The sequence below is a fragment of the Nicotiana sylvestris genome, chromosome 6, assembly GCF_000393655.2.
Source record: "Nicotiana sylvestris chromosome 6, ASM39365v2, whole genome shotgun sequence".
In the NCBI taxonomy this organism is placed as follows: Eukaryota; Viridiplantae; Streptophyta; class Magnoliopsida; order Solanales; family Solanaceae; genus Nicotiana; species Nicotiana sylvestris.
Genome location: NC_091062.1, coordinates 5,875,765 through 5,898,890, shown reverse-complemented (window position 1 = coordinate 5,898,890; position 23,126 = coordinate 5,875,765). Strand labels below are relative to the sequence as shown.

The 23,126-nt window shown below is 38.1% G+C and overlaps 3 protein-coding genes across 4 annotated transcripts; 1 reads left to right on the top strand and 2 right to left on the bottom strand.

Moving 5' to 3' along the window:
• Positions 1–2,466: 2,466 nt before the first annotated feature.
• Positions 2,467–2,925, bottom strand: LOC138870219 (uncharacterized). Its single transcript, XM_070148012.1, has one exon. The coding sequence runs from the start codon at positions 2,923–2,925 to the stop codon at positions 2,467–2,469; it is 459 nt and encodes a 152-aa protein (XP_070004113.1).
• A 7,414-nt stretch (positions 2,926–10,339) lies between these two features.
• On the top strand, positions 10,340–14,562 carry LOC104224127 (ribosome biogenesis regulatory protein homolog). Its single transcript, XM_070150052.1, has 8 exons — positions 10,340–10,630; positions 12,029–12,179; positions 12,602–12,653; positions 12,743–12,871; positions 13,181–13,298; positions 13,562–13,745; positions 13,835–13,948; positions 14,067–14,562. Exons 1-8 carry the CDS (start codon positions 10,536–10,538, stop codon positions 14,217–14,219), a joined length of 996 nt encoding a protein of 331 aa, XP_070006153.1. The 5' UTR covers positions 10,340–10,535; the 3' UTR covers positions 14,220–14,562.
• A 525-nt stretch (positions 14,563–15,087) lies between these two features.
• Positions 15,088–22,693, bottom strand: LOC104230665 (uncharacterized). Of its 2 annotated transcripts, XR_011400532.1 has the most exons (10): positions 22,528–22,693; positions 20,014–20,126; positions 19,794–19,922; positions 18,841–18,956; positions 18,067–18,148; positions 17,237–17,296; positions 17,041–17,148; positions 16,735–16,780; positions 15,819–16,080; positions 15,088–15,465 (listed from the first exon to the last, which is right to left on the bottom strand). XR_011400532.1 is itself a non-coding variant. In XM_070150120.1 (9 exons), the coding sequence occupies exons 2-9, from the start codon at positions 20,113–20,115 to the stop codon at positions 15,872–15,874; spliced, it is 852 nt and encodes a 283-aa protein (XP_070006221.1). In that variant the 5' UTR covers positions 20,116–20,126; positions 22,528–22,660; the 3' UTR covers positions 15,678–15,871. The 2 variants fall into 2 exon arrangements, 1 of the variants encoding a protein (XP_070006221.1); XM_070150120.1 differs by lacking the exon at positions 15,088–15,465 and having other exon boundaries at positions 15,678–16,080; positions 22,528–22,660.
• Between the last annotated feature and the right edge of the window lie 433 nt (positions 22,694–23,126).

The window sequence follows — 23,126 nt, the reverse complement described above, 5'->3', positions numbered from 1 at the left end:
AGTAAGGTAGGGGGACTTCCCTGAAGATCACTCCTGATCATAGATGGTGCAAGGATCGAGGTTACATGCTCGTCCTAGCGCTCGAAGCCATCCCATAATCTTTTTCTCCGACTTAGCCTGTTGAGTGGTCAGAGTGTCAACTCTGGTGCCCAGATCATTGACAGAAGTGCGGAGACCAATCATTTCTTGTTCCAGGGCTGTCATGCAGGTACTTCGGTGGGCCTGTGATGGGCCCGCCTCATCAGCTCTCAGTGGTGGTGAGACAGCAGCGTCCTCAGCATCCTTAGTATCGTCATCAGCTTCATCATCTTCCTCAACTATCACTACCAACTCTCTTCCAATTGTGATTTTGCTATCCCGGAACGGGGCTTTCAGTGGCAATTTCCCATTAATTCTGGGATTTTCAGAGACTCTTGCAGCACAGCACAACCTGGTAACCAGAGAGGGGAAGTAAAATCCTTTGAGTACCTCTGGCGAGAGAATGAACATCTCATCATGGAGGAGTTTGGCAACATCAAAGTCCTGATGGGTCATAAAAAAATATATAGTTGTTGCTCTCGGCCCATTGACATCAGTGGTATTGCTAGAGGGTAGCAATCGGCTGTTGATAATTGTGAGCCAACACTTAGACTCCCAATTGAGAGACTGTGGGTTCAATGTGATCCGGTGCTTTGTCTATATATACTCCTTGTCAGACACACATAGTGCTTCTAGAATTGGTCTCCACCAGATAGTTGGGCGATGAGAAACAATGTAACAATCTTTATCCCCGGTGAATACTAGCAGCCGGTACACTCGGTGGATGGCCTCGAACGATGCATTTACCCGGGTGTTGCATACTGTGACAATCCCATTCTCATGTTCCGGGCAGTTAGCATAGAATTCCCTCACCATCTGTACATTTGCCTCATCCGGTTCCTCAAAGAAGATGTCCAGCTGGCACCTCCTCAACTCAGCAAAGATATTCGGGCATTCCACTTGCAAAGCTACCCGGTCAATATGCACCTCCGGTAATAATTTCTTTGACACCTTGGCATTATACCTGTCCTCAGGCAGTTTGGAGACAAATCTAGTGTGGTCAAACTATTCCGCACTAGCTTGACCCCGAGCTCTCGAAGAACTGCCCGGTCCACTAGCAGAGGACCCTGTGTTGCGTCTCTTCCTATATGGATGCATTGTACCTGTCAAACACAGAATCTTCTATTAGTGAGGGTGTGAGTTGTATAAACCATGGGTGGTTACTCAGACTTCACCACTACCATGGTCACATTAGCCCTTAGAACTCCATTGGGGCAATTCTACAAGCACCTTGTGAGCAAGGCACTATCCTAACGCATTAGCCCTCAAGGATACATCAATTCATCCCCCAAATCAACAATTTGTACTTCACCAATCCACCCCATAACAACTAGTCTTACACACACAAGGACATACATATCTACAACATTGTGCACACACTTCTCTACAATATTAGGCATATAACCCATGAAAAAGTAAAAAGGAAAATCAAAAGAAAAAAATCTACGAAAACACTACATACTTAAAACATTAAACTACCAAAACACTAAAACAAAATACAAGAAGAGAGAGAAGCATGCCATACCTGGGATGAGTAGAGAGTGAGAGGAATTGAGGTTGAGTGAGAGTGGGAGATGGGAGTGAATGGGAGAAAAGTGAAAAGGAAGAAAAAGAAGAAGAAGAGAGGAGGGGAGCGTTGGGTTAGGGTTAGAGAGAGAAAGGAATTGGAAAAGTGAGGGGGGTGGGCAGGGGGGGTGTTAGAGAAATAAAGAGGAGGGGAAATTAGAAAACGAAGAGAAAAAAATAATAAAAATTGAAATTTTTACTTACCTGGCGACGAAAAGTAGCGAATTGTCGCGGTCGACCGCGGTCCTACCGCTGCCGCGGTGAGTTTAATAACTCGAGGCAGAATGTTCTCGTTTTACCGCGGTCGTAGTGGGTTGAGCAAATTCGAGATAGACTACTCGTCATTTATCGCGGTCGCGGTGCAAGGATATTTTTTTATTATTATTATTTTTAACATTACATAAGAAAACAAAAAAAACAACAATATTCATGGATTGCCTCCCATGCAGCGCCTGATTTAACGTCGCGGCACGATGCAGATAAGTACATTTATGGTTCGCCCAACCTCTGAGGTTCCGTCAGGTGGATCTCTGTCACTTCTTTTGGTTCATTCATGCCTACATATAGCTTCAATCTCTGCCCATTGACTCTAAACGTGTGAGAGTCTTTCCCTAAGGCAATCTCCACAGCCCTTGAAGGGAATACTTCGACAACTCGAAATGGGCCAGGCCATCGTGACTTGAATTTACCCGAAAATAGCCTTAATCTTGAGTTATAGAGCAATACCTTGTCCCCGGGGTTGAAATGTCACTCAACAATATTCTGGTCATGCAACCTCTTCATTTTTTCCTTGTACAACCTTGTGCTCTCCAAATCCAGATATCAGAACTCATCAAGCTCATGTAATTCAGTGATTCTCGTTGTGCCCGCAGCCTCAATGTCTAGGTTCAGCTGTTTCAGTGCCCACCAAGCTTTATGTTCAAGTTCCACAGGCAAGTGGCAGGCCTTTCCGAACACCAACTTATATGGTGACATACCAATTGGTGTTTTAAAAGCAGTTCTATAGGCCCAGAGTGCATCATCTATCTTTTTTGCCCAATCTGTTCTTCTGGCGTTCACAGTCTTGGTCAATATACTTTTTATCTCTCTATTAGACACTTCCATATGTCCACTGGTCTGAGGGTGATAAGGTGTTGCTACCTTGTGTCGCACATCATACTTCGCTAGCAAGTTCTCGAAGGCTAGATTACAGAAGTGGGTGCCTCTGTCACTGATAATAGCTCTCGCAGTCCCAAAACGGGTGAATATGTTCTTCAAAAAAAACCACCGCCACTCTTTCATCGTTAGTGGGCAATGCTGCATCTTCTACCCATTTGGACACGTAATCAATAGCAACAAGTATGTACTTATTGCCAAAAGAGCTGACGAAGGGTCCCATGAAGTCGATCCCCCAAACATCAAACACTTCAACCTCTTGAATTGGGTTCATGGGCATCTCATGGCGACGAGAAATGTTCCCAGTTCACTGACATTCATTAAAGCTCTTCACCCATTGATGTGCATCCTTGAATACTGTTGGCCAAAAGAAACCGACCTCTAGCACTTTCACGGTTGTCCTCACTCCTCCAAAATGCCCTCCATATGCTAATGTATGACATGCCCGCGAAATAGAAGATTGTTCTATCTCGGGGACACACCTCCAGATCATATTGTCAACACATATTCGAAACAGATAAGGTTCATCCCAATGCGGCAGTCATAATAAAACTTTTTCTTTTGCACAGATGAAAGGTTATAAGGAACTATACCGCTTGTCAGGTAGTTTGCAAAGTCTGCATACCATGGCACTTCCTCAAGACTTGTAGCGAGCAGTTGCTCGTCTGGAAAGGTTTCCGGAATATCCTCAACCTCAACTGAGTTTTTAGCTCCCTCAAGTCGCGATATATGGTCAGCGACTTGGTTTTTGGTGCCCTTACAGTCATGAATTTCGAGGTCAAACTCTTGCAGTAATAGCACCCAACGAATCAGGCGCGGTTTAGACTCCTTCTGCTCAATCAAGTACCTGAGAGTTGCATGATCAGTGTATACAATTACCTTAGGGCCAATCAAGTATGATCTGAACTTGTCGAAAGCAAACACCACAACCAACATCTCCTTCTTAGTCATAGTGTAATTCAGATGGGCTCTACTCAGCATTCTACTGGAATAGTAAATTGGATGCATTATCTTGTCTTTCCTCTGTCCCAGCACTACCCCCACTGCATAGTCACTGGCGTCACACATGAGTTCGAATGGTTGCTCCCAGTCGGGGGCAACAATGATGGGTGTTGTGACTAGCCTCTTTTTCAACTCCTCGAATGCTACCCTGCAATCATCAAAAAACAAGAAAGGGTGATCTTTTTCTAACAACTTATAAAGAGGGTTGGCAATTTTTGAGAAGTCTCTTATGAATCTCGGTAGAAACCGGCATGCCCGAGGAAGCTCATGATTGCCTTAACTGAAGTTGGAGGTGGCAGCTTTGCTATTACATCAACTTTAGCACGATCCACCTCTATTCCTTTACTTGATACCCGGTGTCCCAAGACTATGCCCTCTTGTACAATGAAATGGCACTTCTCCCAATTAAGAACCAGGTTAGTCTCAATACACCGTTTTAGCACACGAGTTAGGTTTATAAGTCACTCATCGAAAGAGTTTCCCACCACTAAGAAATCATCCATGAATACCTCCATTATGTCTTCTACCATGTCAGTGAATATGGCTATCATGCATCTTTGGAATGTGGCAGGTGCATTGCATAGGCCAAAGGGCATCCTGCAAAAAGCATAAATGTCATATGGGCAAGTGAAGGAGGTCTTCTCTCTTTCATCTGGTGCAATGGAGATTTGATTGTACCCTGAGTACCCATCCAGAAAACAGAGGTGAGACCTCCCTGCCAATCTGTCTAGCATCTGATCAATGAAGGGAAGTGGGAAGTGGTCTTTCCGAGTGGCCAGATTTAACTTTCTGTAGTCCATGCAAATTCTCTAGCCCGTGACAGTTCTTGTAGAGATCAGATTATTGTTATCATTTTTTACCACCGTCATGCCACCTTTCTTAGGCACACATTGCACCGGGCTAACCTAGCTGCTGTCAGAGATTAGGAAAATGATTCTCGCATCCAACCACTTTATCACTTCTTTCATCACCACTTCCTTCATGTTGGGGTTCAGCCTTTTTTGGTGTTCCCTGGAAAGTTTGTGTCCCTCTTCCAGCAGAATTTTATGCATACAATAGGCTGGGTTGATCCCCTTAATGTCTGTCATGGTCCACCCAATGACAGTCTTACACTTCTTGAATACCTGCAAAATTATTGTGCATGCACATCTAACAAACTAGATGAGATAGTAACAGGTAATGTGGAGTTAGGTCCGAGGAACTCATAACTGAGATGGGCGGGCAGTGGCTTCAATTCCAGCTTTGGTGGTTCTTGGAGTTTCTCTGTTTTCTAAGTGCAAGGGCTTAAATTCAAGAGTTCTATCCCAAAACCCTCTGCCATCTAAAGCCAACACCCATGCTGCCAATTCTTCCCCATTAACCTCATCTAAATTTAGCAGACATGCAGCAAGAGGGTCCTCAATAGTCAGCATCTCATCATCAGCTTCTACGATTACATCCATGGCATCAATAAAAGAACAATTGGTGAATTCACTTGGTCGCCTCATAGATTTCTGCACATTGAATGTCATCTCTTCATTGTCCAACCTCATCTTGAGCTCCACAGTCTCACAATCAATGAGAACTCTCCCAGTGGACAAGAACGGCCTTCCCAAAATTATGGGAATCTCTTCATCCACCTAGTAATCTAGAATCATAAAATCTGCAAGGAACATAAATTTCCCTACTTGAATCAACACATCATGCAAGATACCAGAAGATCTTTTCACGGTCCTATCAGCCAGCTGCAATAACATCGAAGTGGGTCTAGCTCTTCCAATCCCCAACCTCTTATAGATCGCCAAGGGAATAAGATTTATGCTAGCCCCCAAATCACAAAGTGTTTTGACGAAAGCAAAGTTACCAATAGTGCAGGGAATTGTGACTCCCTAGGTCAGACAGCTTCTCAGCAATTGGTCTAGTCACCACCGCACTGCAGGTCTGAGTAAGAGTCACCATGTCCAAGTCTTGGAAATCGAATTTTTGGGATATCAAGTCCTTCATCATTTTTGCATAACCAGGCATCTCCTTCAAAGCATCAATCGATGGAATATTTACTTGGATTTGTTTCAGCATCTCCAAAAATTTCTTGTATTGTTCCTCTTTTTTGTACTTGGCCAGCCTCTGTGGGAATGGTGTGGGGTGTCTCTTTTTCCCAATGATTTGGGTATTTTCTTTGTCAACTACCACCTCAACTACCGGTTCCTGGGCTGTCTCAGCTTCTCTCTCAGCCTCAATCTGTGTGTTATATTCTTCGTGGGCAGGCTGTACTATCACCTCGGTCAGTTTCGTTGACTCATCTAGCTCAATGGGCAATGGTACAAGTGTCTCAGCTTGTTTGCTTTCTCGATCCCTCTCTTGCTTAAAATCTAAGTCTCTGCCATTACGTAGACTCACTGCCATCAGCTGCTTCGGGCCTTGATCTTTTGAATTTATTTGAGTGTCTGTAGGCAATGTCCTATGAGGACGATTATTCAAAGACATCGAAATCTGGCCCATCTGCACTTTAATACTCTTAATAGCTGAATCATGTGTATCTACTCTTTCACTGATTTTTGCGTTTGACCCAATAACCTGCTGTATCATTGCCTCGAGTCTAGCAAACCTATCTTCCTGCCGTCCACCATGCTGCTGCTGAGGAGGAGGATACCCCTGCTGCTGATTTTGATTATTATATACTTGTGACCTTTGATAAGGTGCCATATTGTTGTGAGGTCTCATACATCCCATGTTTCCATTGTTGAGCTATGGTTGGACTGGCCTGTACTACTGATTTTGTTGGCCCCAATTTTGACCACTCTGTCTCTGACCTCCATAATTAGACACATAATTCATGTCCTCAAGGTAGTGATGATGATCACTTTCTGAATTCCACTGGTTACCAATTGGCTGACTAATGCAAGATGTGCATAAGCCCCCATTAGTAGTATCTACAATGTGTACTTGCTGCTTATGCCCTGACTCTTCTACCTTTTTGGTGAGTATACTCATCTGTGTCATTAACGTGGCCATGTTTTTAGCAAAAGTGTTGGATGGATCTAAGGGTACTAAGTGAACTACTGGAGTGATAGGTGCATTCCTAGTTGTCCACCCCGAATTCTGTGCCATCTTGTCAAGCAGACTCTGGCCTTCTCTCCATGTTTTGCTCAAAAATGCTCCACCAGCTGAAGCATCAACATTACCCTTCACGCCATCTGAGAATCTCATGTAAAATCGCTGCCCCAACATCAGATCTGGAATACCGTGGTGAGGACATATAACTGGCATCCCCTTGAATCGTTCTCATGAGGATCTTCGATTTGTGACCCCGAAAATAGTCCCTTGTTTTGCAACAAGTGCAGCATGTTGTTCGTGATTTGAAACAATTCGGCATGTATCTGCGGGACTAAAATCGTTGTGGCCAGGTTCTCTGTTGTGGGTTGTGCCCAATTATATAGAGCTGCCTCTGGCACAAGAGGTGCCACTGGCGCTACCGGTGCAGCTGGGTCTACTATATGATCCCCCATGTCTAGTTCGAATTGTTTAGTTGTTTGTTTTTCCGGTTGGCCCGATTCAAGGCCTTGAAAACTTTCTCGGGATCTGATAATGCTTCAAATACTTCACCAATTCTCGATGAGTTTCTAGGCATGCACCTATACAACCAAGTCAACAAATGTTAAAATTTCAATGTATAGATTGGGTATAGAGAAAACTGACTACACTAACAATTTTTGTATTTCTTTCAATTGTAACTGATAACACCGTTAAGTCCCTGGCAAAGACGCTAAAATTTGATCATGCACAACTATGCCTTATAAAAAGGACGCGCGGACGTTGCAAATATAATCTGAGTATTTTGCCCAGAGTCTAACCCAAAGGAATTATCCTATCAATTACTCTCGTTAGACTTACAAAATTCTACGTAATCAACTTCCCAGACGTTTTGAATAACAATTGAGGATGTTTCTACTAACTAAGACTGACTGTAATTAAGCAAATAAAGACAGACTATGATTAAGTTGTAAACAATTAAGAGAAAGATCTAAGGTTATGATTTTCCCTATTGATGGAATCCCTTCCGGTTATGTTTCACATAAATTCGCCTATTCGTCTCTATCAATCATGAACACTCTTATTACCGTAAATCTATCCCAAGTAATCACGACGATTTACTAGACGCACTCTCCCGAGTTATGCTAGCTGGCTTTGTTTATTACAGCTCACTTTAGATTGCACCCAAAGCTTCGTTATCCCTAATCCCACTTTAAACCCTCAGTTATTGATCCTCATATACTTTGGGAGTGATGTCGTTCAATAATTACCTAAATATGCACTCTCTTCCGAGTTATGCACACTAAATATGCACAGCTAATTGAAGATCCTATCAATTAACTACAACAAGAACGCAGTTGAACAAATAGAGAGTAATTTGGGCAAACTATATTAACATAACAAGAGGTTCATCTTTCAATAGGTTCTATCAAAACCCTAGATTGAGGAATTAGCTACTCATAACAAAAGAAGATAAAACTACTAAATTATTCATAATGTGTAATTGCAATAATAAAGAGAAGATAGAAAAACTTTAATGTTTGGTTGCTCTTCTCACACTTGTTCTTCCTCCAAAGTAGTCTAAAAACAAGCTTAAAACTTTCTTGGACGAGCTTCTTGAGTTTATAAGGGTTTGGAATAAGTTTTCCCCAATATACACTTTAGTCCCAAAAGTTCTGGCAGCTACACAGTTCACCACGGCCGCGGCAGAACGCGGCGCGACCGCGGTGAAAGACAACCATTCTGCCTCGATCCCTTAGCCTATAGCGGTCCAGCCGCGGTCGACCGCGGTGGCTTCCAGCTCAGTCCTCTTTGCCTCTTTCTTGCTTATTTTTGCTCGGGTTCTTCACGATTGGCCTTTTATCCATCTTCTTGACTCCAAAACACTCCATGGTTTGTTCCTAACTCAGATTAGTCCCTGCGAAGCAAAAGAACACCAATTAGAGCATTTTGTTATCATTTAGCATTCAAAACAACAATAAAGCATGGTACATTTAGGATGCAAATATCATCTATATTGCCTAATATCAACTACCATAGTATAGTGATGTTATAAAGGACATATGTTATAACATAACATAAAATCGATTTCCAAAAAACTTGGCTTTTATAATGAATGACTATTATATAGAGATAATGTTATAAAAAAGTTTACTGTATATGGTAAAAAGTTTGGGTCGAGTTTAGTATTTTTAGTAAGTTAGTGGCACTTCTAGTCAGTTATTTTTTAAAGGGAAAGGATCAAATATATCCATCTACTAAGGTATATTGTTCACATTTACCCTCTATTATACTATAGGGACATATCTACCCTTACCATTAGCCAAACTTTATAAAAATATCCTCTACCTAACGGAAAGCCACCAAATTTAAAAAAACACTTGTTCTTTTTTAAAACTCATTAATAACCTGTCAACCACCTTTCATTTACTGCTCTTCTTCCTCACATATTAGGCATCTCCTTCATAGTTATTTGTTGAACTCAAGAAGTGAAAGACATAAAAAAAATAACAACCTTATATCTACTTATATATTAATTCCCGATTCTTTTAATATCCTTATTTTATATGTATTATATTCTACCTTTTCTAATTTTTTTTCTTCTAGCTTCTCTTTGTGTTTTTTTCCACCATGTCGAATTGTACTGAGTATTCGTCATGATTTTTTTCCACCATGACTTAAATGTTTATAGTATCTTATTAGGTTAACGGTTCTGAAGTCTTAATGCAGCTACCGAAGTATTTCTTCCTCCAACAATGAGCCTTTGTTGATGAGTATTCACGTACCATAATTTTCTTATTCTGCTTTAAGTATTTGGGCAACAATTAATTATCGCCAAGTGACGCCTTAAAAACCAAAGTTAGATTCCAAGCTATGAATGGGATACACATAATTCCTTGCAACAATGAACTTATAATGAACAATAATCAGAAAAAAAATAATTAGATGAGATTCAATTTAATATCAAGCTACGTTCATCAAGAATGAAAGAAAGTACACCAAGAAGTTGGAAAGCAACTTAACAGCCTAAGTACTCTATCTTCATGTATTAACCAAACACAAGTATTACTACAATATATATCAGTTGTTATCAACATACAAACCAACTGTCAAGTGCATTACATTAGACAAATGAAAGTCATATTATAACCACGCAAAAGGAAAAAACCGAAAGTGATAACATGACATCCTAATGCCACCTGAACAACTAATAACCAAAATATATGTTCTTACTAACCCTACTTCTACCATCATTTTCGGTCTCTCTCTAAATAAATAAAATGTGTTTAGACGTCGCACAGATTTTGGTTCCGAATTTTTTAATGATGGGTTTAACGGGTTATGGGTTAATGAATTTTTTTAAAATGGTCATTTTATTAATCTTGTAGCTTTCCGTTGGGTGAAGGGTATTTTTAAAAAGTTTGGCTAATGGTAAGAGTAGATAAGGTCCAATAATATAACGGGGATAAATATGAATAATATACTAAAGTATAGAGATATATTTGTCTGTTTTTCCTGTTTTAAAACTGTAGGTCGCCTTTAGAACACCTAAAAAAAAGGGAAAAAAAGAGAGAAATAAAGGACATATCAAGTTTGACCTATTTGCATTCTCTACCCTCCGGTTTTCATAAAACTCAGCCCCACCCAACCCAACAGCCCCCTTAAACCCTCGCTTCTCTTTCAGACACTTAGCAGAAAACACACACACACACACACACACACAAATGGAGGCGGCTGCTCAAGAATCATACGCGCTGGACTTAGGAAATCTCATGGCTTCATACCCACATCACAGCTTTGCTTCTCCGCCTATTTCCAGGTTTCACTTTCTTAAAAAGTTTCCTACTTTTAACATGTACTGTTATTTTCTGTGATTTTTTTTTCTGTTGAAAGCTTGAATCTTTGAAAGATTTTAGAGCATTTTATTCCACCCTTTTGACCATATTTGCTTAATTTATGTTGTTATTTTGATTTATGCGTTGATAAAGTTAAATTTTCGAAGTAAAGGGGTAGACCTAAAATCACGTAAACTCGCGCAGATTTAGCTAAGAATTTAACATGTACTGTATTCTCTGTGCTTTTTTATACTGGAATTTGGTATCTTTGATAGGATTTAGAGCTTTTTATGCCTCCCTTTTGGACAATTTTTTATTTGTGGAGTGATATAGTGAATTTGGAGTAAAGGGATAGGTCTAAAAAAGGGCAGCATGGTGCACTAAGCTCTCGCTAAGAGGTTTCGGAGAAGGGCCGGACCATAAAGGTCTATAGTACGTGGTCTTTCCCTCTATTTCTTAAAGGGATAGATGTAAAATCACATGAAATTGTCAATAGTACCCTTCTTTAACATGTACCGTATTCTCTGTGCTTGTTTATACCGAGCTTGAACCTTGGTTAGGTTTTAGAGCATTTTATTACACCATTTTGGATATCAGCAGAGTAGGTATATAGAGGTTTTTGATGGTCAACCCCAGCTGATTTTGGATTGAAGCATAGTTAATTGATTGATACGTCACCTTTGTTAGTTACTTTTTCTGGTTCAGCTTCCTTTCGAGTTTCCTTCCTGGGATGCGGTCCTTAATAATTCACTGTTGACATATCCTAATATCTCAGGGTCCCAGGGACTCAATTTGAAGGGAACAAGGGGCAAATATTTACCAATTTCCAAATGTTCGATATTAAAGGCGGTTCAAGCCAATTCTTTTGCAACTGTCTCAATATCATAATTGACACTCGCTATGCGAGACGTCTAGTAATCTTGCTTCAAATTGAATTGAAACGAAAAGTTGTAGTCTTGCAAGTTCTATATTTTATAGCAACCCTTTAGCTTATACTTATGTATTTAAGATGGTTTCAAGAAGTATTTGCTTTATGCCTTTTGGCACCTAATTATTGAACAAGCCATGTTTCTATTATTGTTGATCTCTCTCTCTCTCTTTGGTCCGGGGGGGGGGGGGCTGTGTTCAATTTAACAAGGAAAAGTATTTGATGTTTTCTGTAATGAGAATGACACTCATGGAATTTCTTCTATGCTTCGTACATTCTGTCTCCTAATATGTAAGAAGTATTTCTGTTAAAGCTGTTTTGTAGTTTAACTCGAGGGGAAACGGAACTAGCTCATAGTTATTAGCTCAGATTTGATGTTTTCACTAAGTTTCAATGCTAGGAACACTCAACTGATTTCTTCTATTTGTCTTATATTCTTGTGCCAAACATGTAGGGAGGAACTTGTGAAGGAGTGTCTACAGGAGGGAACCAAGTTAGTTCAAGCTATTGCAGATGCCCTCTTCAACTTACCTTCAACAGAAAGTCCTGATGGTCCTCTAGTCAAGTTGCCTCAACCAAATACGAGATTACCTCGAGAGAAGCCTGTAAAACCTCATTTCTATTATTTATGCAAGAATTGTGTGTTTTTCTTAATCAGTTAAGAGTTGTGTGTTAGAGTATGTATTTGCAACAATGAACTCATTTTTCCGGGCATTCGCTATATTTTCAACAACTGAAAGTATTTTCTATTAGTTGGTACTTGCTGATAAAGAATAGTCCAACCTCGTAATGTCTTGGGGGCAGCATAAGTGGAACCTCATATGTGACTCGATCTCCAAATATGAATTGAATCTTATATGCAGCATAAGCTATGAAAATGCAATTTAACCATATCCTTATACATGCTAGATATTACAATAGCTAGAGTTGGTTTTGGATCTTTTCATTTTGTTTGATTTGTCTTCTATCCAGTTGCTTGAAAGTTAACTTGTGGTATCAATAGCTTATTATGAGTTGCTTATTTCAGCTTCCAAGGCCTAAACCTCCAACAAAATGGGAAGTGTTTGCGAAGAAGAAAGGTACCGTGTGAATGTCGTGTGGATTTTAGAACTGTCAATTCTCGATTTAATTGACTTTCATCGTTTTTATGTTTGAAAATGTCTTGCAGGTATACAAAAACGTAAGAAAGACAAGGTTGTTTTTGATGAACAAACTGGTTCATGGAAGCGCCGACATGGCTACGATCGTGTAAATGATGACAAAGATGTGCCAATCATTGAAGCCAAGGAAACTGATGGTAAATAAGAGAATTTTCATTCTTGCCTTCTGCAATATCTCAATTTGCTTTTAGGTCTCAAGCGCGGCAAGAATTCTGAATCATAGAATTTAAAGGGTCATATCATCCTAAAATAAATGTTTGTCTTTAAGTCAAAGTTCATTATCTCAGTTATCAATGGATGGTGATTTTGATTGTACTCTCTTACGTCAATCATCCGTACCATGATCACTATAGAGGAAAGCAACTTAATTTAGTGAATGAAGGGACCGTATCTGCATTAGCATTTTGACATTGCTCTGAAAATGTTCTCTCCCTGTTTTTTTTCAGAGCCTGGTCAAGATCCTTTTGCTAAGAGACAAGAAGAAAAGAAGAAGAGAGTAGAAAAGCAACAGAAAAATCGATTAAGTAACTTGAAGGAAGCTGCAAAAGCTGGTGCCTTGCCAAGGTCTTGTCCATCTAAACTTCTCATTGTTTTTCTGCCAAAACCTTAATTCTTTATTAATTCCTGCCATCTATGAAGATTAATTAGGTTTGTTGCTCCATGTCTCAAATCCTTTGTTTTGATGACTAGCTATTGAGTATCTTATTGCTTAGCAGATTTCATTCAAGAAAATTGTCAACCTCTGTTTCAATTGTCTTGAACCTTGCATCTTCCTTATTCTCTTAAAGTCATGTTGTTGATAAACGAAGATGTGTTTCTATTTGCAGTCATGTTCAGCTTGCTGCCACAGCACTGCCTATAACAGGAACACAAGCTGCACCGAGGAAAATTAGCAAGGATGAACTCGGCAATGTCGCTGGAATGGCAGCAAATGCAACAGCTAGTGGCGGAAAATTTGACAAGAAGTTGCCTGGGGAAAAACCCCTAAAACATGATAAGAAGTACCGTAAGGTTTGTATTATGGAAAGTGCATGCATAAATTTGCTTAGGACTAACCTGATTGTATTGTCTAAGTCAACTCTACTCTTGTGTATAACCAGTTCCTACCAGTTGCAGAAGGATCAGGAATGGGCTCCTTAGAGAAACAGCAAACCGAAAAGGTTCTAAACAAATTGATGGCCAAGAATTCCCACGAGATACTCAATGTGCAAAAGGTATGGTTTATGCTACCTTTTCCCGATGTCTCTACATATGTACATCTCCTTCATTTCATCGTTCGAAGAAAATTCCTAGGTGCTAATTTGTGTTGATTTATTTTCACCTATACCACAGGCTGTAAACATGTACAATGTGAAAAAGGACAAGAACCGAAGGAACCAAGGAGGGAAATCGTCATCAACTCCAAGCAAGTTGAAAGTGAAGAAGTCACCTTACAAGAAAACATCATCAAAAGGGCCTACTTCAATTAAAGGAAAATCCAAGTGACTTTGAAACCTCCTCATTGCAGTGTCAGTTTGAAGTTTTGATAGGTAGTAACAAGTAGACAAGTAGTGTAAGCTTAATCAGTTCAATTGCTTATTCTTCTTTTTCGCCAGCAAGAAAGTGTATAAGCTTCCTGCCACACCCAAATTATTTTTCCTTTTTTTTTTTGGGATTCAACAACAAATTCCTAAATTTTGTCTCATATCGCATATAGTAAGTGATGTGGAAAAGTGCAGTAGAGGGAGTATTTCTTTCTGGTTTGACATCATATGATGCGATATGCAGGAACTTGTCTATTGCGGCAGTTGCCATTTGGAGGAGCAAAAATCTGATTATTTTGTGTTGATAGAGGGAAAAAATATCAATCGTCTAATTTCTGTTCCAATGATACTGTGAAGAGATTCTTGAAAAAGGAGACAATACACTTTAATGAGAAAAATTACCTGCAACAACAACAACGACCCAGTATAATCCCACAAGTGGGGTCTGAGAAGGGTAATATGTACGCAGATCTTACCCCTACCCCGAGGGGCAGAAAGGTTGTTTCCAGGAGACCCTCGGCTCAAGAAAGCAACAAGAGACGATATATTAGTACTATCAATAAACTTATAATAAAATAACAGCAATATAAGAGATACGAAATACGAAATAGATGGATGGTATAGTGCAATGCCAGAAAAATTTAATGAAAGGATAACTACCAAGGCTATCTAAAGTATATGACAATACAAATTAAATTTGAGTTTGTATGCTAAATGCATAGAGAAGTTATTAAATTTATATTGGTTCATTACTTTGTCTTACCACAAACTTCCCCCTTTATCCGAGCATAGGAGAAGCTCAAATAGACAGTTGCTTCAAGACAACAGAATTTAAAGTTTCAACAAAAGTAGAAGCCTATAAATTATCAGTATGTAACCAACAACCAACTTTGAATTATATTACAAGATAAACAGAAGTAGAAACCTGAACAAATTTTACAGACACAATCTATCTTAATCACTTTCCAGCACACCATATACATTGACCTAAAGAGCCAAAAATGTCGAGCAACAAAACTTTGCTAGCAGATAAGAGTGTACTCCTAACAATTCTAACAAAAAACATCAGGGCAATTAAGCTCAGTAGAGATCTTCATTTATTGAATCGAAACGCTTGCTCTCAACTCTGCTCATCATTTCTAAGGTCCTCTCGGCTGCTGCACCATCAGCTCATCCATTTTGTCACTCTTCCCCCACACAATCTCAATCTAAAAAGAAGAATAACTTAATAAGAAATGCCTTACTTCAGATATACAGTTTCAAACTTATTCCAGGTATATATAATTCCCAGTTTAATTATTAAAAATAACTGTCTATATGCAAAGCATGGCCATGAATCCTTTGAATATGTCAACCTACTGCAACCATCCTTATCTAGACACGAGATTGACTATGTTTTGCGAATCTAACAAAGGAGGACTTTAAAATGTGTACCACATATAATATATGAACACACACATATATGTTATCGTATATAACAATCCTCAAGAAAAGGAATGGTGTTCAAAAACAAGATTTACACAAATTAACAATGTTCAACAGTTTAGTGCCTAGTACGTACCCTTGTAGGTACATTAATGAATCAACTCTTTTATAGTCTCTGATATTCGTGAACTAGGACGACAGCAGACGTTTCTCTTCCTCCTCAAGTCTTTTTAACCATCTAAATCCAAGGTCAGATCCTGCTTTTGCAGCAATTTCAAATTGTTCTCTGGCCAGCTCAATCGGATTAAGCTCAGGATCAACTCCATTCCTCCTCGATATTCTGCTTGAGGACCCCCGCTTCACTAAAAATTTTGTTATTGATTCCGGAAGTTCCACACCTGAAATAATGCCACATGAAACAGAGAATCTTAATTTGCTGAGGGCAAAAAGTCCAATATACACCCAACTGCCAGTATATCATCTTGTATCTCTAAACTCAAAAGATTAATCAGAATTTTCTGTGCAATATGATAAGTTCATGATACCTTTTCCTCCACTGGCTCGACAAATGTTTTGTGGTGATCACTGATCAGCAGCTCCCACCTTTTTATTTTTATTTTCAGTTATTCTTTCTTCCATTCTGAGCAAGTCATATTCCCTATTAGCATACTACTCTAATTATGATATCATGGTCTTTTTCTTTAAACTTTTAAATTTTTGCTTTGTAAAATGGTATGTCAAACTGAACCTTTAAAAAGAGCTCATAACATATTCCAATCACGTGTATTGCATCACTTGAATTAGCAGGAACTACAACCCATTAAGTAAACAATAAAAAGAGACAAAAATAAGATGAAGCGACACACAGCTAAGTTGATAACAAGAGGGGACAGTCTCACTGTTAGATGTTATAAAATCCTTGTAAGAAGAGCACGTATGTATCTTTTGTTGTCTTTGAATTGTATATATAGCTTCCGGTATTGCATTTGTACTGATGATATATACAAATTGTTACCTTTCTCGAAAAAAGATAACAAGTGGGGACAGTGTACCTTGCAGTAGAAGGGATCCATAAGCTATAGCTGCTCCAGCATGACCCTAGATTCAAGCAAAGAAAATTAGGTGGGGATAATTGTAGAGGCTCTTCACTTACTCGCTAGTAAAGCAATTTTCTACAAGATAGAGCTAAATTACGCCAACCACAGTTTGTCAACACGAATATGCTTCCCAAATGTACTTTCTCTTTTAAGTTTAATACAAACATCGTCGTTCAGAACAGCATATAATTTGTCATTACATAGTTAGACTATATGTACTGATTAGTTGTAGCATTCAACAAGCAGTAAAATGCTCGGTACCTTCTCAGATGCTCTATGGAAACACCACAATGCAGAGCCAACATCCCTTTTCACGCAATCCCCAGTAAGATACACAGCACCTAAGAGGTAAAGTGCACCTGGATGCAACTGAAAAAAAAAAGAAGAGAATTTTTCGTGAGAAATTTAGGGCACTTAATAGGAAGAATAACTTCAGCTTTGCTAATAAAACACACACCTGGTCAACAGCCTTCTCCAAGTAGTAAAATGCTTGCTGATCTGATTGCACATACTCGTTCTGTGAAGATCATACATAAAGACAGTCAAAACTTTTACAGAATGTTTCTAAGACAGAACAAGAGAACAATTCAAGGGGAAAGTCAATAAGGTAGTTGATTATGCACTACAACAACAACCCAGTAAAATCCCACTACTGGGGTCTGGGGAGGGTAGTGTATACGCAGACCTTACCCCTACCCCGAAGGAGTAAGTAGATTAGTAGTCGATTATGCACTACTAAACCAATAATCTTCTGATGGACATTATGGAGCAAAAACATATATTCTTAAAACACCGAACTTATTAACCTATCAACAGAAGGAAAGAAAGACCGAGCTGACAGAATGTTTAACACAGACTTGTCTGACAACCAAACACTAATAGCGCAAAGGGGAGTCGCACAATAATTTCCCACTACTGCAATAGAGTATGTGAAAAGGCTTCAGATATATGATTATATTGCCCAACCAAAGTGGATAAGATAAACATTGTAAAAGCACATCGAGAAGGTGTCAACATTACGCCCATTTTATCAAAAATGTTCCTTTGTAGTTCACACTAGAGTAGTTCACAAGTCATACCACGGAAAGGGAGATCCAACAAGCTAACCTTGTTCAGATATCAAAGTCATGTTAGCCAAATTTTGAGGTTTAAATTAAAACTAGCTGCATAGACGTTCAGATTATTCATCACTAAACCAATAGAGAATCTTTAACACCATTCGAGCTCATAGGTGGTGTAGCCATTCTTCTTGACAAAATTAATATGTTCCAAAAAAGAAAACCACACCTCAACTCTTAGACGGCAACCTAATTCAAATTGAGCATCTGGATCACCCATCTCTGCAGCTTCCACTAATAAAGCAGCCCCTCTGTCATTAAAAATAGGAAGAAATATTAGCTGTTAGTTTTGACAGTAATTCATGAAAAGTGCTGAAAGTATTGCTCAAGTCAATTTAATTAGTCCATGAAAAAGTACTGAAGATATTGCTCAATCAAATAATTAACAACTCCCTCATCTCATAACGAAATTAAGAAGTTATATAGACATAAATATCATGTACGCAGCGATTAAATAAGCTGAAAAATCAATTACTCCCTCTGTCCCATAAAACGGGATGGTGTTTGATTGGCACAAAGTTTAAGAAAGAAAGACTTTTAAAACTTGTGGTCCAAAACAAGCCATAGACATATGCGTGATTATAAGTTATCTCATTAAAGGTAAAACGAGAAGTTAAAAAGTTTAATATGTTTCTAAATATAGAAAAGTGCCAATATTTTGGGACAGACTAAAAAGGAAAGGATGGCACATAAAAGGGGAATGAGAGAGTAATTAATAACTAGAAAATGGTCAAATCAGTTAGGAAATTGTTAAAAACCTCAATAATACACATGATGGCTTAAGTTCAATAATATATATTTGGAAAAGCTAGAAACCTTTTAAGTGGAGCATGAAGATCTATTTGGTCCTGCTTAAAAGCATGCAACAATATAGCACATGAACGATGATAAGTGTCTGCACTTTGCAGATGTCCAATCTTCACACCAAAGAGACAAAACTTACACAGCTTTGCATGCCCCGGGGACATGGTACTTGAGATGCAGTTTTGAAAGCCAATATCTTGCATGGGTATTTGAGTTGTCTGCTTCCAGAGCCAACTCAAAATTCTCCTTTGCTGTCTAACACATAACCACCCAATGAGAAAATATTTGATAAGTCAAAAATCCAAGAAAAAGAATATTAATGGATAAACTCTACCAAGAAATACATGCTTAAGTAGTACAACAAATATCTAACATACAAAAAACGAAATAGATTTAACAAATGGAAGGTACTTCTTAGTAAATGTTGATTTGATATAAGAGAGACGTAACCACGTGAGAAGTAAAGAAGCAAACAAAATATACAATGATGATATTTTCATAAGGAAAGTCGATTATAAACAGGACAGTTATTGTAATTTAGCTACCAGGCCAAAAGTGCATGCGTCTTCCATTTCTTTGGAATAACCTCAATTCCTTCTTTAGAAAAAAAGACTAATTACCATGCTGTGCCTTCATCTCCAAACTCAAAAAACAGCAAGAATCACAAGTCGGGTGCTTTACAAAAGAGAGATCAGAGGGTTAAGTTGACCGTAGCCATGTTGGGAGCTAAATTTACCCCAGAAAGATCAGTAAATCTACTTAACTGAATTAGCTCTTTTACAATCATTACTAGCAACCAACTTCCATTACTTATTCAAGAAACCGAAGAAAACATAATGACCATTGAGCCACTTCGTTCATGTTGCAATCTTCTAAATAGACTTACAGCAAGGATAACACACTATTCTAAGGACATAATATGAAAACTTAACAACAATGTCTCTGGGTGTAAAACAGCACAACCTAAGATAAATGGAGATAGTAGTAAGCACTAAAGAAGTAAAATCACAGACACAAACACATTAATTTCCTTCAAAAGAACCATAAACAAAAGAAGAGCAATTGTATCAAGCTATTTGCTACTAAACGTACCCTAAGTGAAGGAATGAGACGCTTGTCATTAAGCTCACAATAATCAATTACTCTATCAACTTCCTGCAGAGCATTCCACCCCCTAGCAATGTACTCCATCGCCTTCTTATTTCTGCTGTGCATTCCTCTCTATCGGAGAAGCAAAAGTTAGCACTAAGTGAAACTAGAATACCAATCACTACTGTCCCAGAATTGGATTGACAGGATTTGAAAATTTTACCTCTGGATGGAACTGAAAAGGATGACGACAAAGCTGTTTAGTGACAGCTGGATGATAACTAAGCTGTTTATAGACAGCCTTTAGAAGAAATGATCTAAACATTATCTTACTGCCTGCATTAAGAACCATAAGGATCTTCTCAGTGTCAACTCATCGAAGAAAGCACTAAAACAAAAAATAAGAATCACCATCTAGTGAAACATCGAAAAGATATAATATTAGTCTAACATGAGTACAACAGATAAAAGTTTGTCTATAAAATGTAAATGCACTTCAATAGTAAATATGAGGGAGAATTTATAGGTTTAATAAACTGTATCTCCATCAAGTGAGGCATGCCAACATAGTTCTCTAACATGAATATTATAGAAAAAAATATATAATGAAAAAAAAAATGGACATACATTAAAGAATACATTAAAGGTCAGGAGATCTTTTTTTCATTATTTGGGGGAATGAGTAGTTATGAGGGGGAAAATGCTAGGCTTCATTGATATTCAAACACGCGAAAAGAAGACAAATTACAATGTAATTTCACAAAGCATTTCATATCCTAACACATACAAATGATGCGTCAAATGCTCCTTGGTTATTCATCTTTAGCAATGGGCAGCAGTGAAGCCATAAATTCTAACAAGGGGATTCAAAAAACACTACACTAAAGATTTTATTTATGTGAAAGGTATTCAATAAGTTCTAGGCAAAATACATAAGTTGCCACCCAACCTATACCCCAAATCCCTGTTACACACTTTTTGAGGACGGATATCATATTACACACGTAACCTTTCAAAATTATGTCTAGTACACACTACTTTTTTCTTGACCAATTTTTCAGAATGTGTAATATCACGCACCAATAACATTGTGACACGTGTTAATAATTTTTAAAAAAAAATAAAATACTTAAATTTCTCTTGACCAGTTTCTCTTTCCTGTTGTCTTTCTCTTTCACAAGAAAACCAGAGGCACCACCATACTTCCATTCTTCTCTTTCTTTGAAGACCCACTTTCTTCATCATTTTTATTTTTCTTTACCACTATTTCTCCCTACTCTAAAACTTTATCACCATTTTTTGGTTTCTAGGTTTTGTTTGCTATGGAAACACCATTTTTACCGAAGGGTATTGCCACTGTAATAGTGGCCGGAAAATGGAGGTCGCCATCGTTTGCATTTTTTAACCAAACGAGACCAGACCTGAACGAAGAACCACCAACTTGCCGGAAAGATCTGAGAGCTCTACCCAGCCGGAGAAGATTGACCTTGTCGGTCATGATCTAACAGTGAATGTAACGACCTGGAGGTTTCTGTGTTGCTTGAGGTCGTCACCGACGTTATAAGTTAAGGACGAGATCTACTTAAAGGAGATGAAAGGGGGATGAGATGGCCGATGGGAGGCGTGGGAGAGAAAAGGGAGCTGTGGTTTCGCCGGATTCCCAGGACGGTAAGGGCTCCAAATGGGGAAGAAGGGCCTCAACATTTTTTTCTTATCTTTTAACTAATAATTTAAGAAAATTAAGGAGAAAAATGTTCTTATATAAGTATTTGGACAGATAATCAATAGGTTTCACGCGCTCTGGTTTTTTTGTTAAACACACGCGTGCCATCTGGCATAAGTAGTGTGTACTAGACATAATTTTGAAAGGTTACGTGTGTAATATGATATTCGTCCTCAAAAAGTGTGTAACAGGGATTTGGATTATAGGTTGGGTGGCTACTTATGTATTTTGCCTAAGTTCTATATAAACATAAAACATTGTTTTACCCATATACTTCATACATTTTTTCGGCGAAGGGGATTATATTAAACTACCAGTCAGCTCTTCATGTTTTAACAAATGAATAACCACAAGAAAACCAAAATTCCATATATTAACCCACACTTGTGACTCGTCAAAAGCTTACAACATAGTAAAATTCTTAAGCCATTTCTTTTGGAGTTCCCAAAAACTGAGCTTGCGTGAATTTCTATAGAAAGCGTTCTGTTTTTGTCGAAAGAAATTCCCTTTTTTTTTACAAGAAAATTTCCAAACTCAGTTTTACAAATCTTTCAAAACTAAAAAACTAGTTATATAGAACTTCAAAACAAACCCCTTAAATCTGATTTATGAATATACCCCATGTAAATTATTTTCTCAGAAAAAAGAACATTAAATTCACGTCCAGAAACAAATGGGTAACACCATAAACACCTCTATTCAACAAAGGGGGAAAGAGAGACCTTCAATTTATAGAGAAACCAATAAATAAGGTAGCGCTAACAAAAAAAAGAAAATACCTTCCACATTTTATCGAGGAATAAAATATAATTTTAGGTGAAATTAACAGAGATATAGAAAATTGATATTTCCAGGAAGCATCAATCATAAGAATAAGCCCAAAAATTGGAAGCAAAGCAGCTTATAAGGGTAACCAATGAAGAGGAGCAACAGAAATGGTAAAGCAATATAGTAATTTTAGTTCCCCATATCTACTAATTTTTGAATTACGAGGAAAAAATTAAATTCCTGTACCTTCTGAGCAACTGAAGCTCGGCCAATGGTGGTCGCTCCGAACTACAAAGAACACTGATCGCAGCTTTTCAAAAGGGACTGGAGAAAATGTAGGGCAAAGGAGCGCCAATTGCCAATTCAGGCAAGGAATCGGCGTTTGTCTATTGCTATATTTGACAAATTGGGCAATTATTTTTTAAAATTTTGATGATTGTTACATATGTTTCTTTTAATAAATAGTATTATATCGTATTCTATAGTAATATTTTGAAAAATTGTGTCATTCTATAATATCATATACAGTCAAACCTCAAGTCTCGTTTGTTCCGAATATTTTTAAATATTATAGCAAATTACTATTATAAAAAATATATGGTATAATATAATATGAGATTTGATTCCGAAAATTTTTGACTTTTATAGAAAGTATTGTTACATAAAGATGACGTTATAAAGAAGTCTAACTCTACCATCAATTTGTTTAATAAGCTTATAATATTATTAAACAAATAAAGTATGGAGAGAGTAATTATTAAAAAAATAGGGTGAAAAGTAAAATAGAATTATAGTAAGAAAAAATAAAATAAGGAGCCGATTCTACCAAATTGGTAATAACATTT

Excerpts from the sequence above, each read along its gene's own strand:
- LOC138870219 (XM_070148012.1), bottom strand. The coding sequence starts at position 2,925 with ATGAAAGAGTGGCGGTGGTTTTTTTTGAAGAACATATTCACCCGTTTT.
- LOC104230665 (XM_070150120.1), bottom strand. The coding sequence starts at position 20,115 with ATGTTTAGATCATTTCTTCTAAAGGCTGTCTATAAACAGCTTAGTTAT. Across the intron at positions 17,297-18,066 it reads GTTGCCGTCTAAGAGTTGAG|AACGAGTATGTGCAATCAGA; the intron begins GTGTGGTTTTCT and ends TGATCTTCACAG. Across the intron at positions 16,781-17,040 it reads TCCATAGAGCATCTGAGAAG|GGTCATGCTGGAGCAGCTAT; the intron begins GTACCGAGCATT and ends GCTTGAATCTAG.
- LOC104224127 (XM_070150052.1), top strand. The coding sequence starts at position 10,536 with ATGGAGGCGGCTGCTCAAGAATCATACGCGCTGGACTTAGGAAATCTC. Across the intron at positions 12,654-12,742 it reads AGTGTTTGCGAAGAAGAAAG|GTATACAAAAACGTAAGAAA; the intron begins GTACCGTGTGAA and ends AATGTCTTGCAG. Across the intron at positions 13,949-14,066 it reads AGATACTCAATGTGCAAAAG|GCTGTAAACATGTACAATGT; the intron begins GTATGGTTTATG and ends CCTATACCACAG.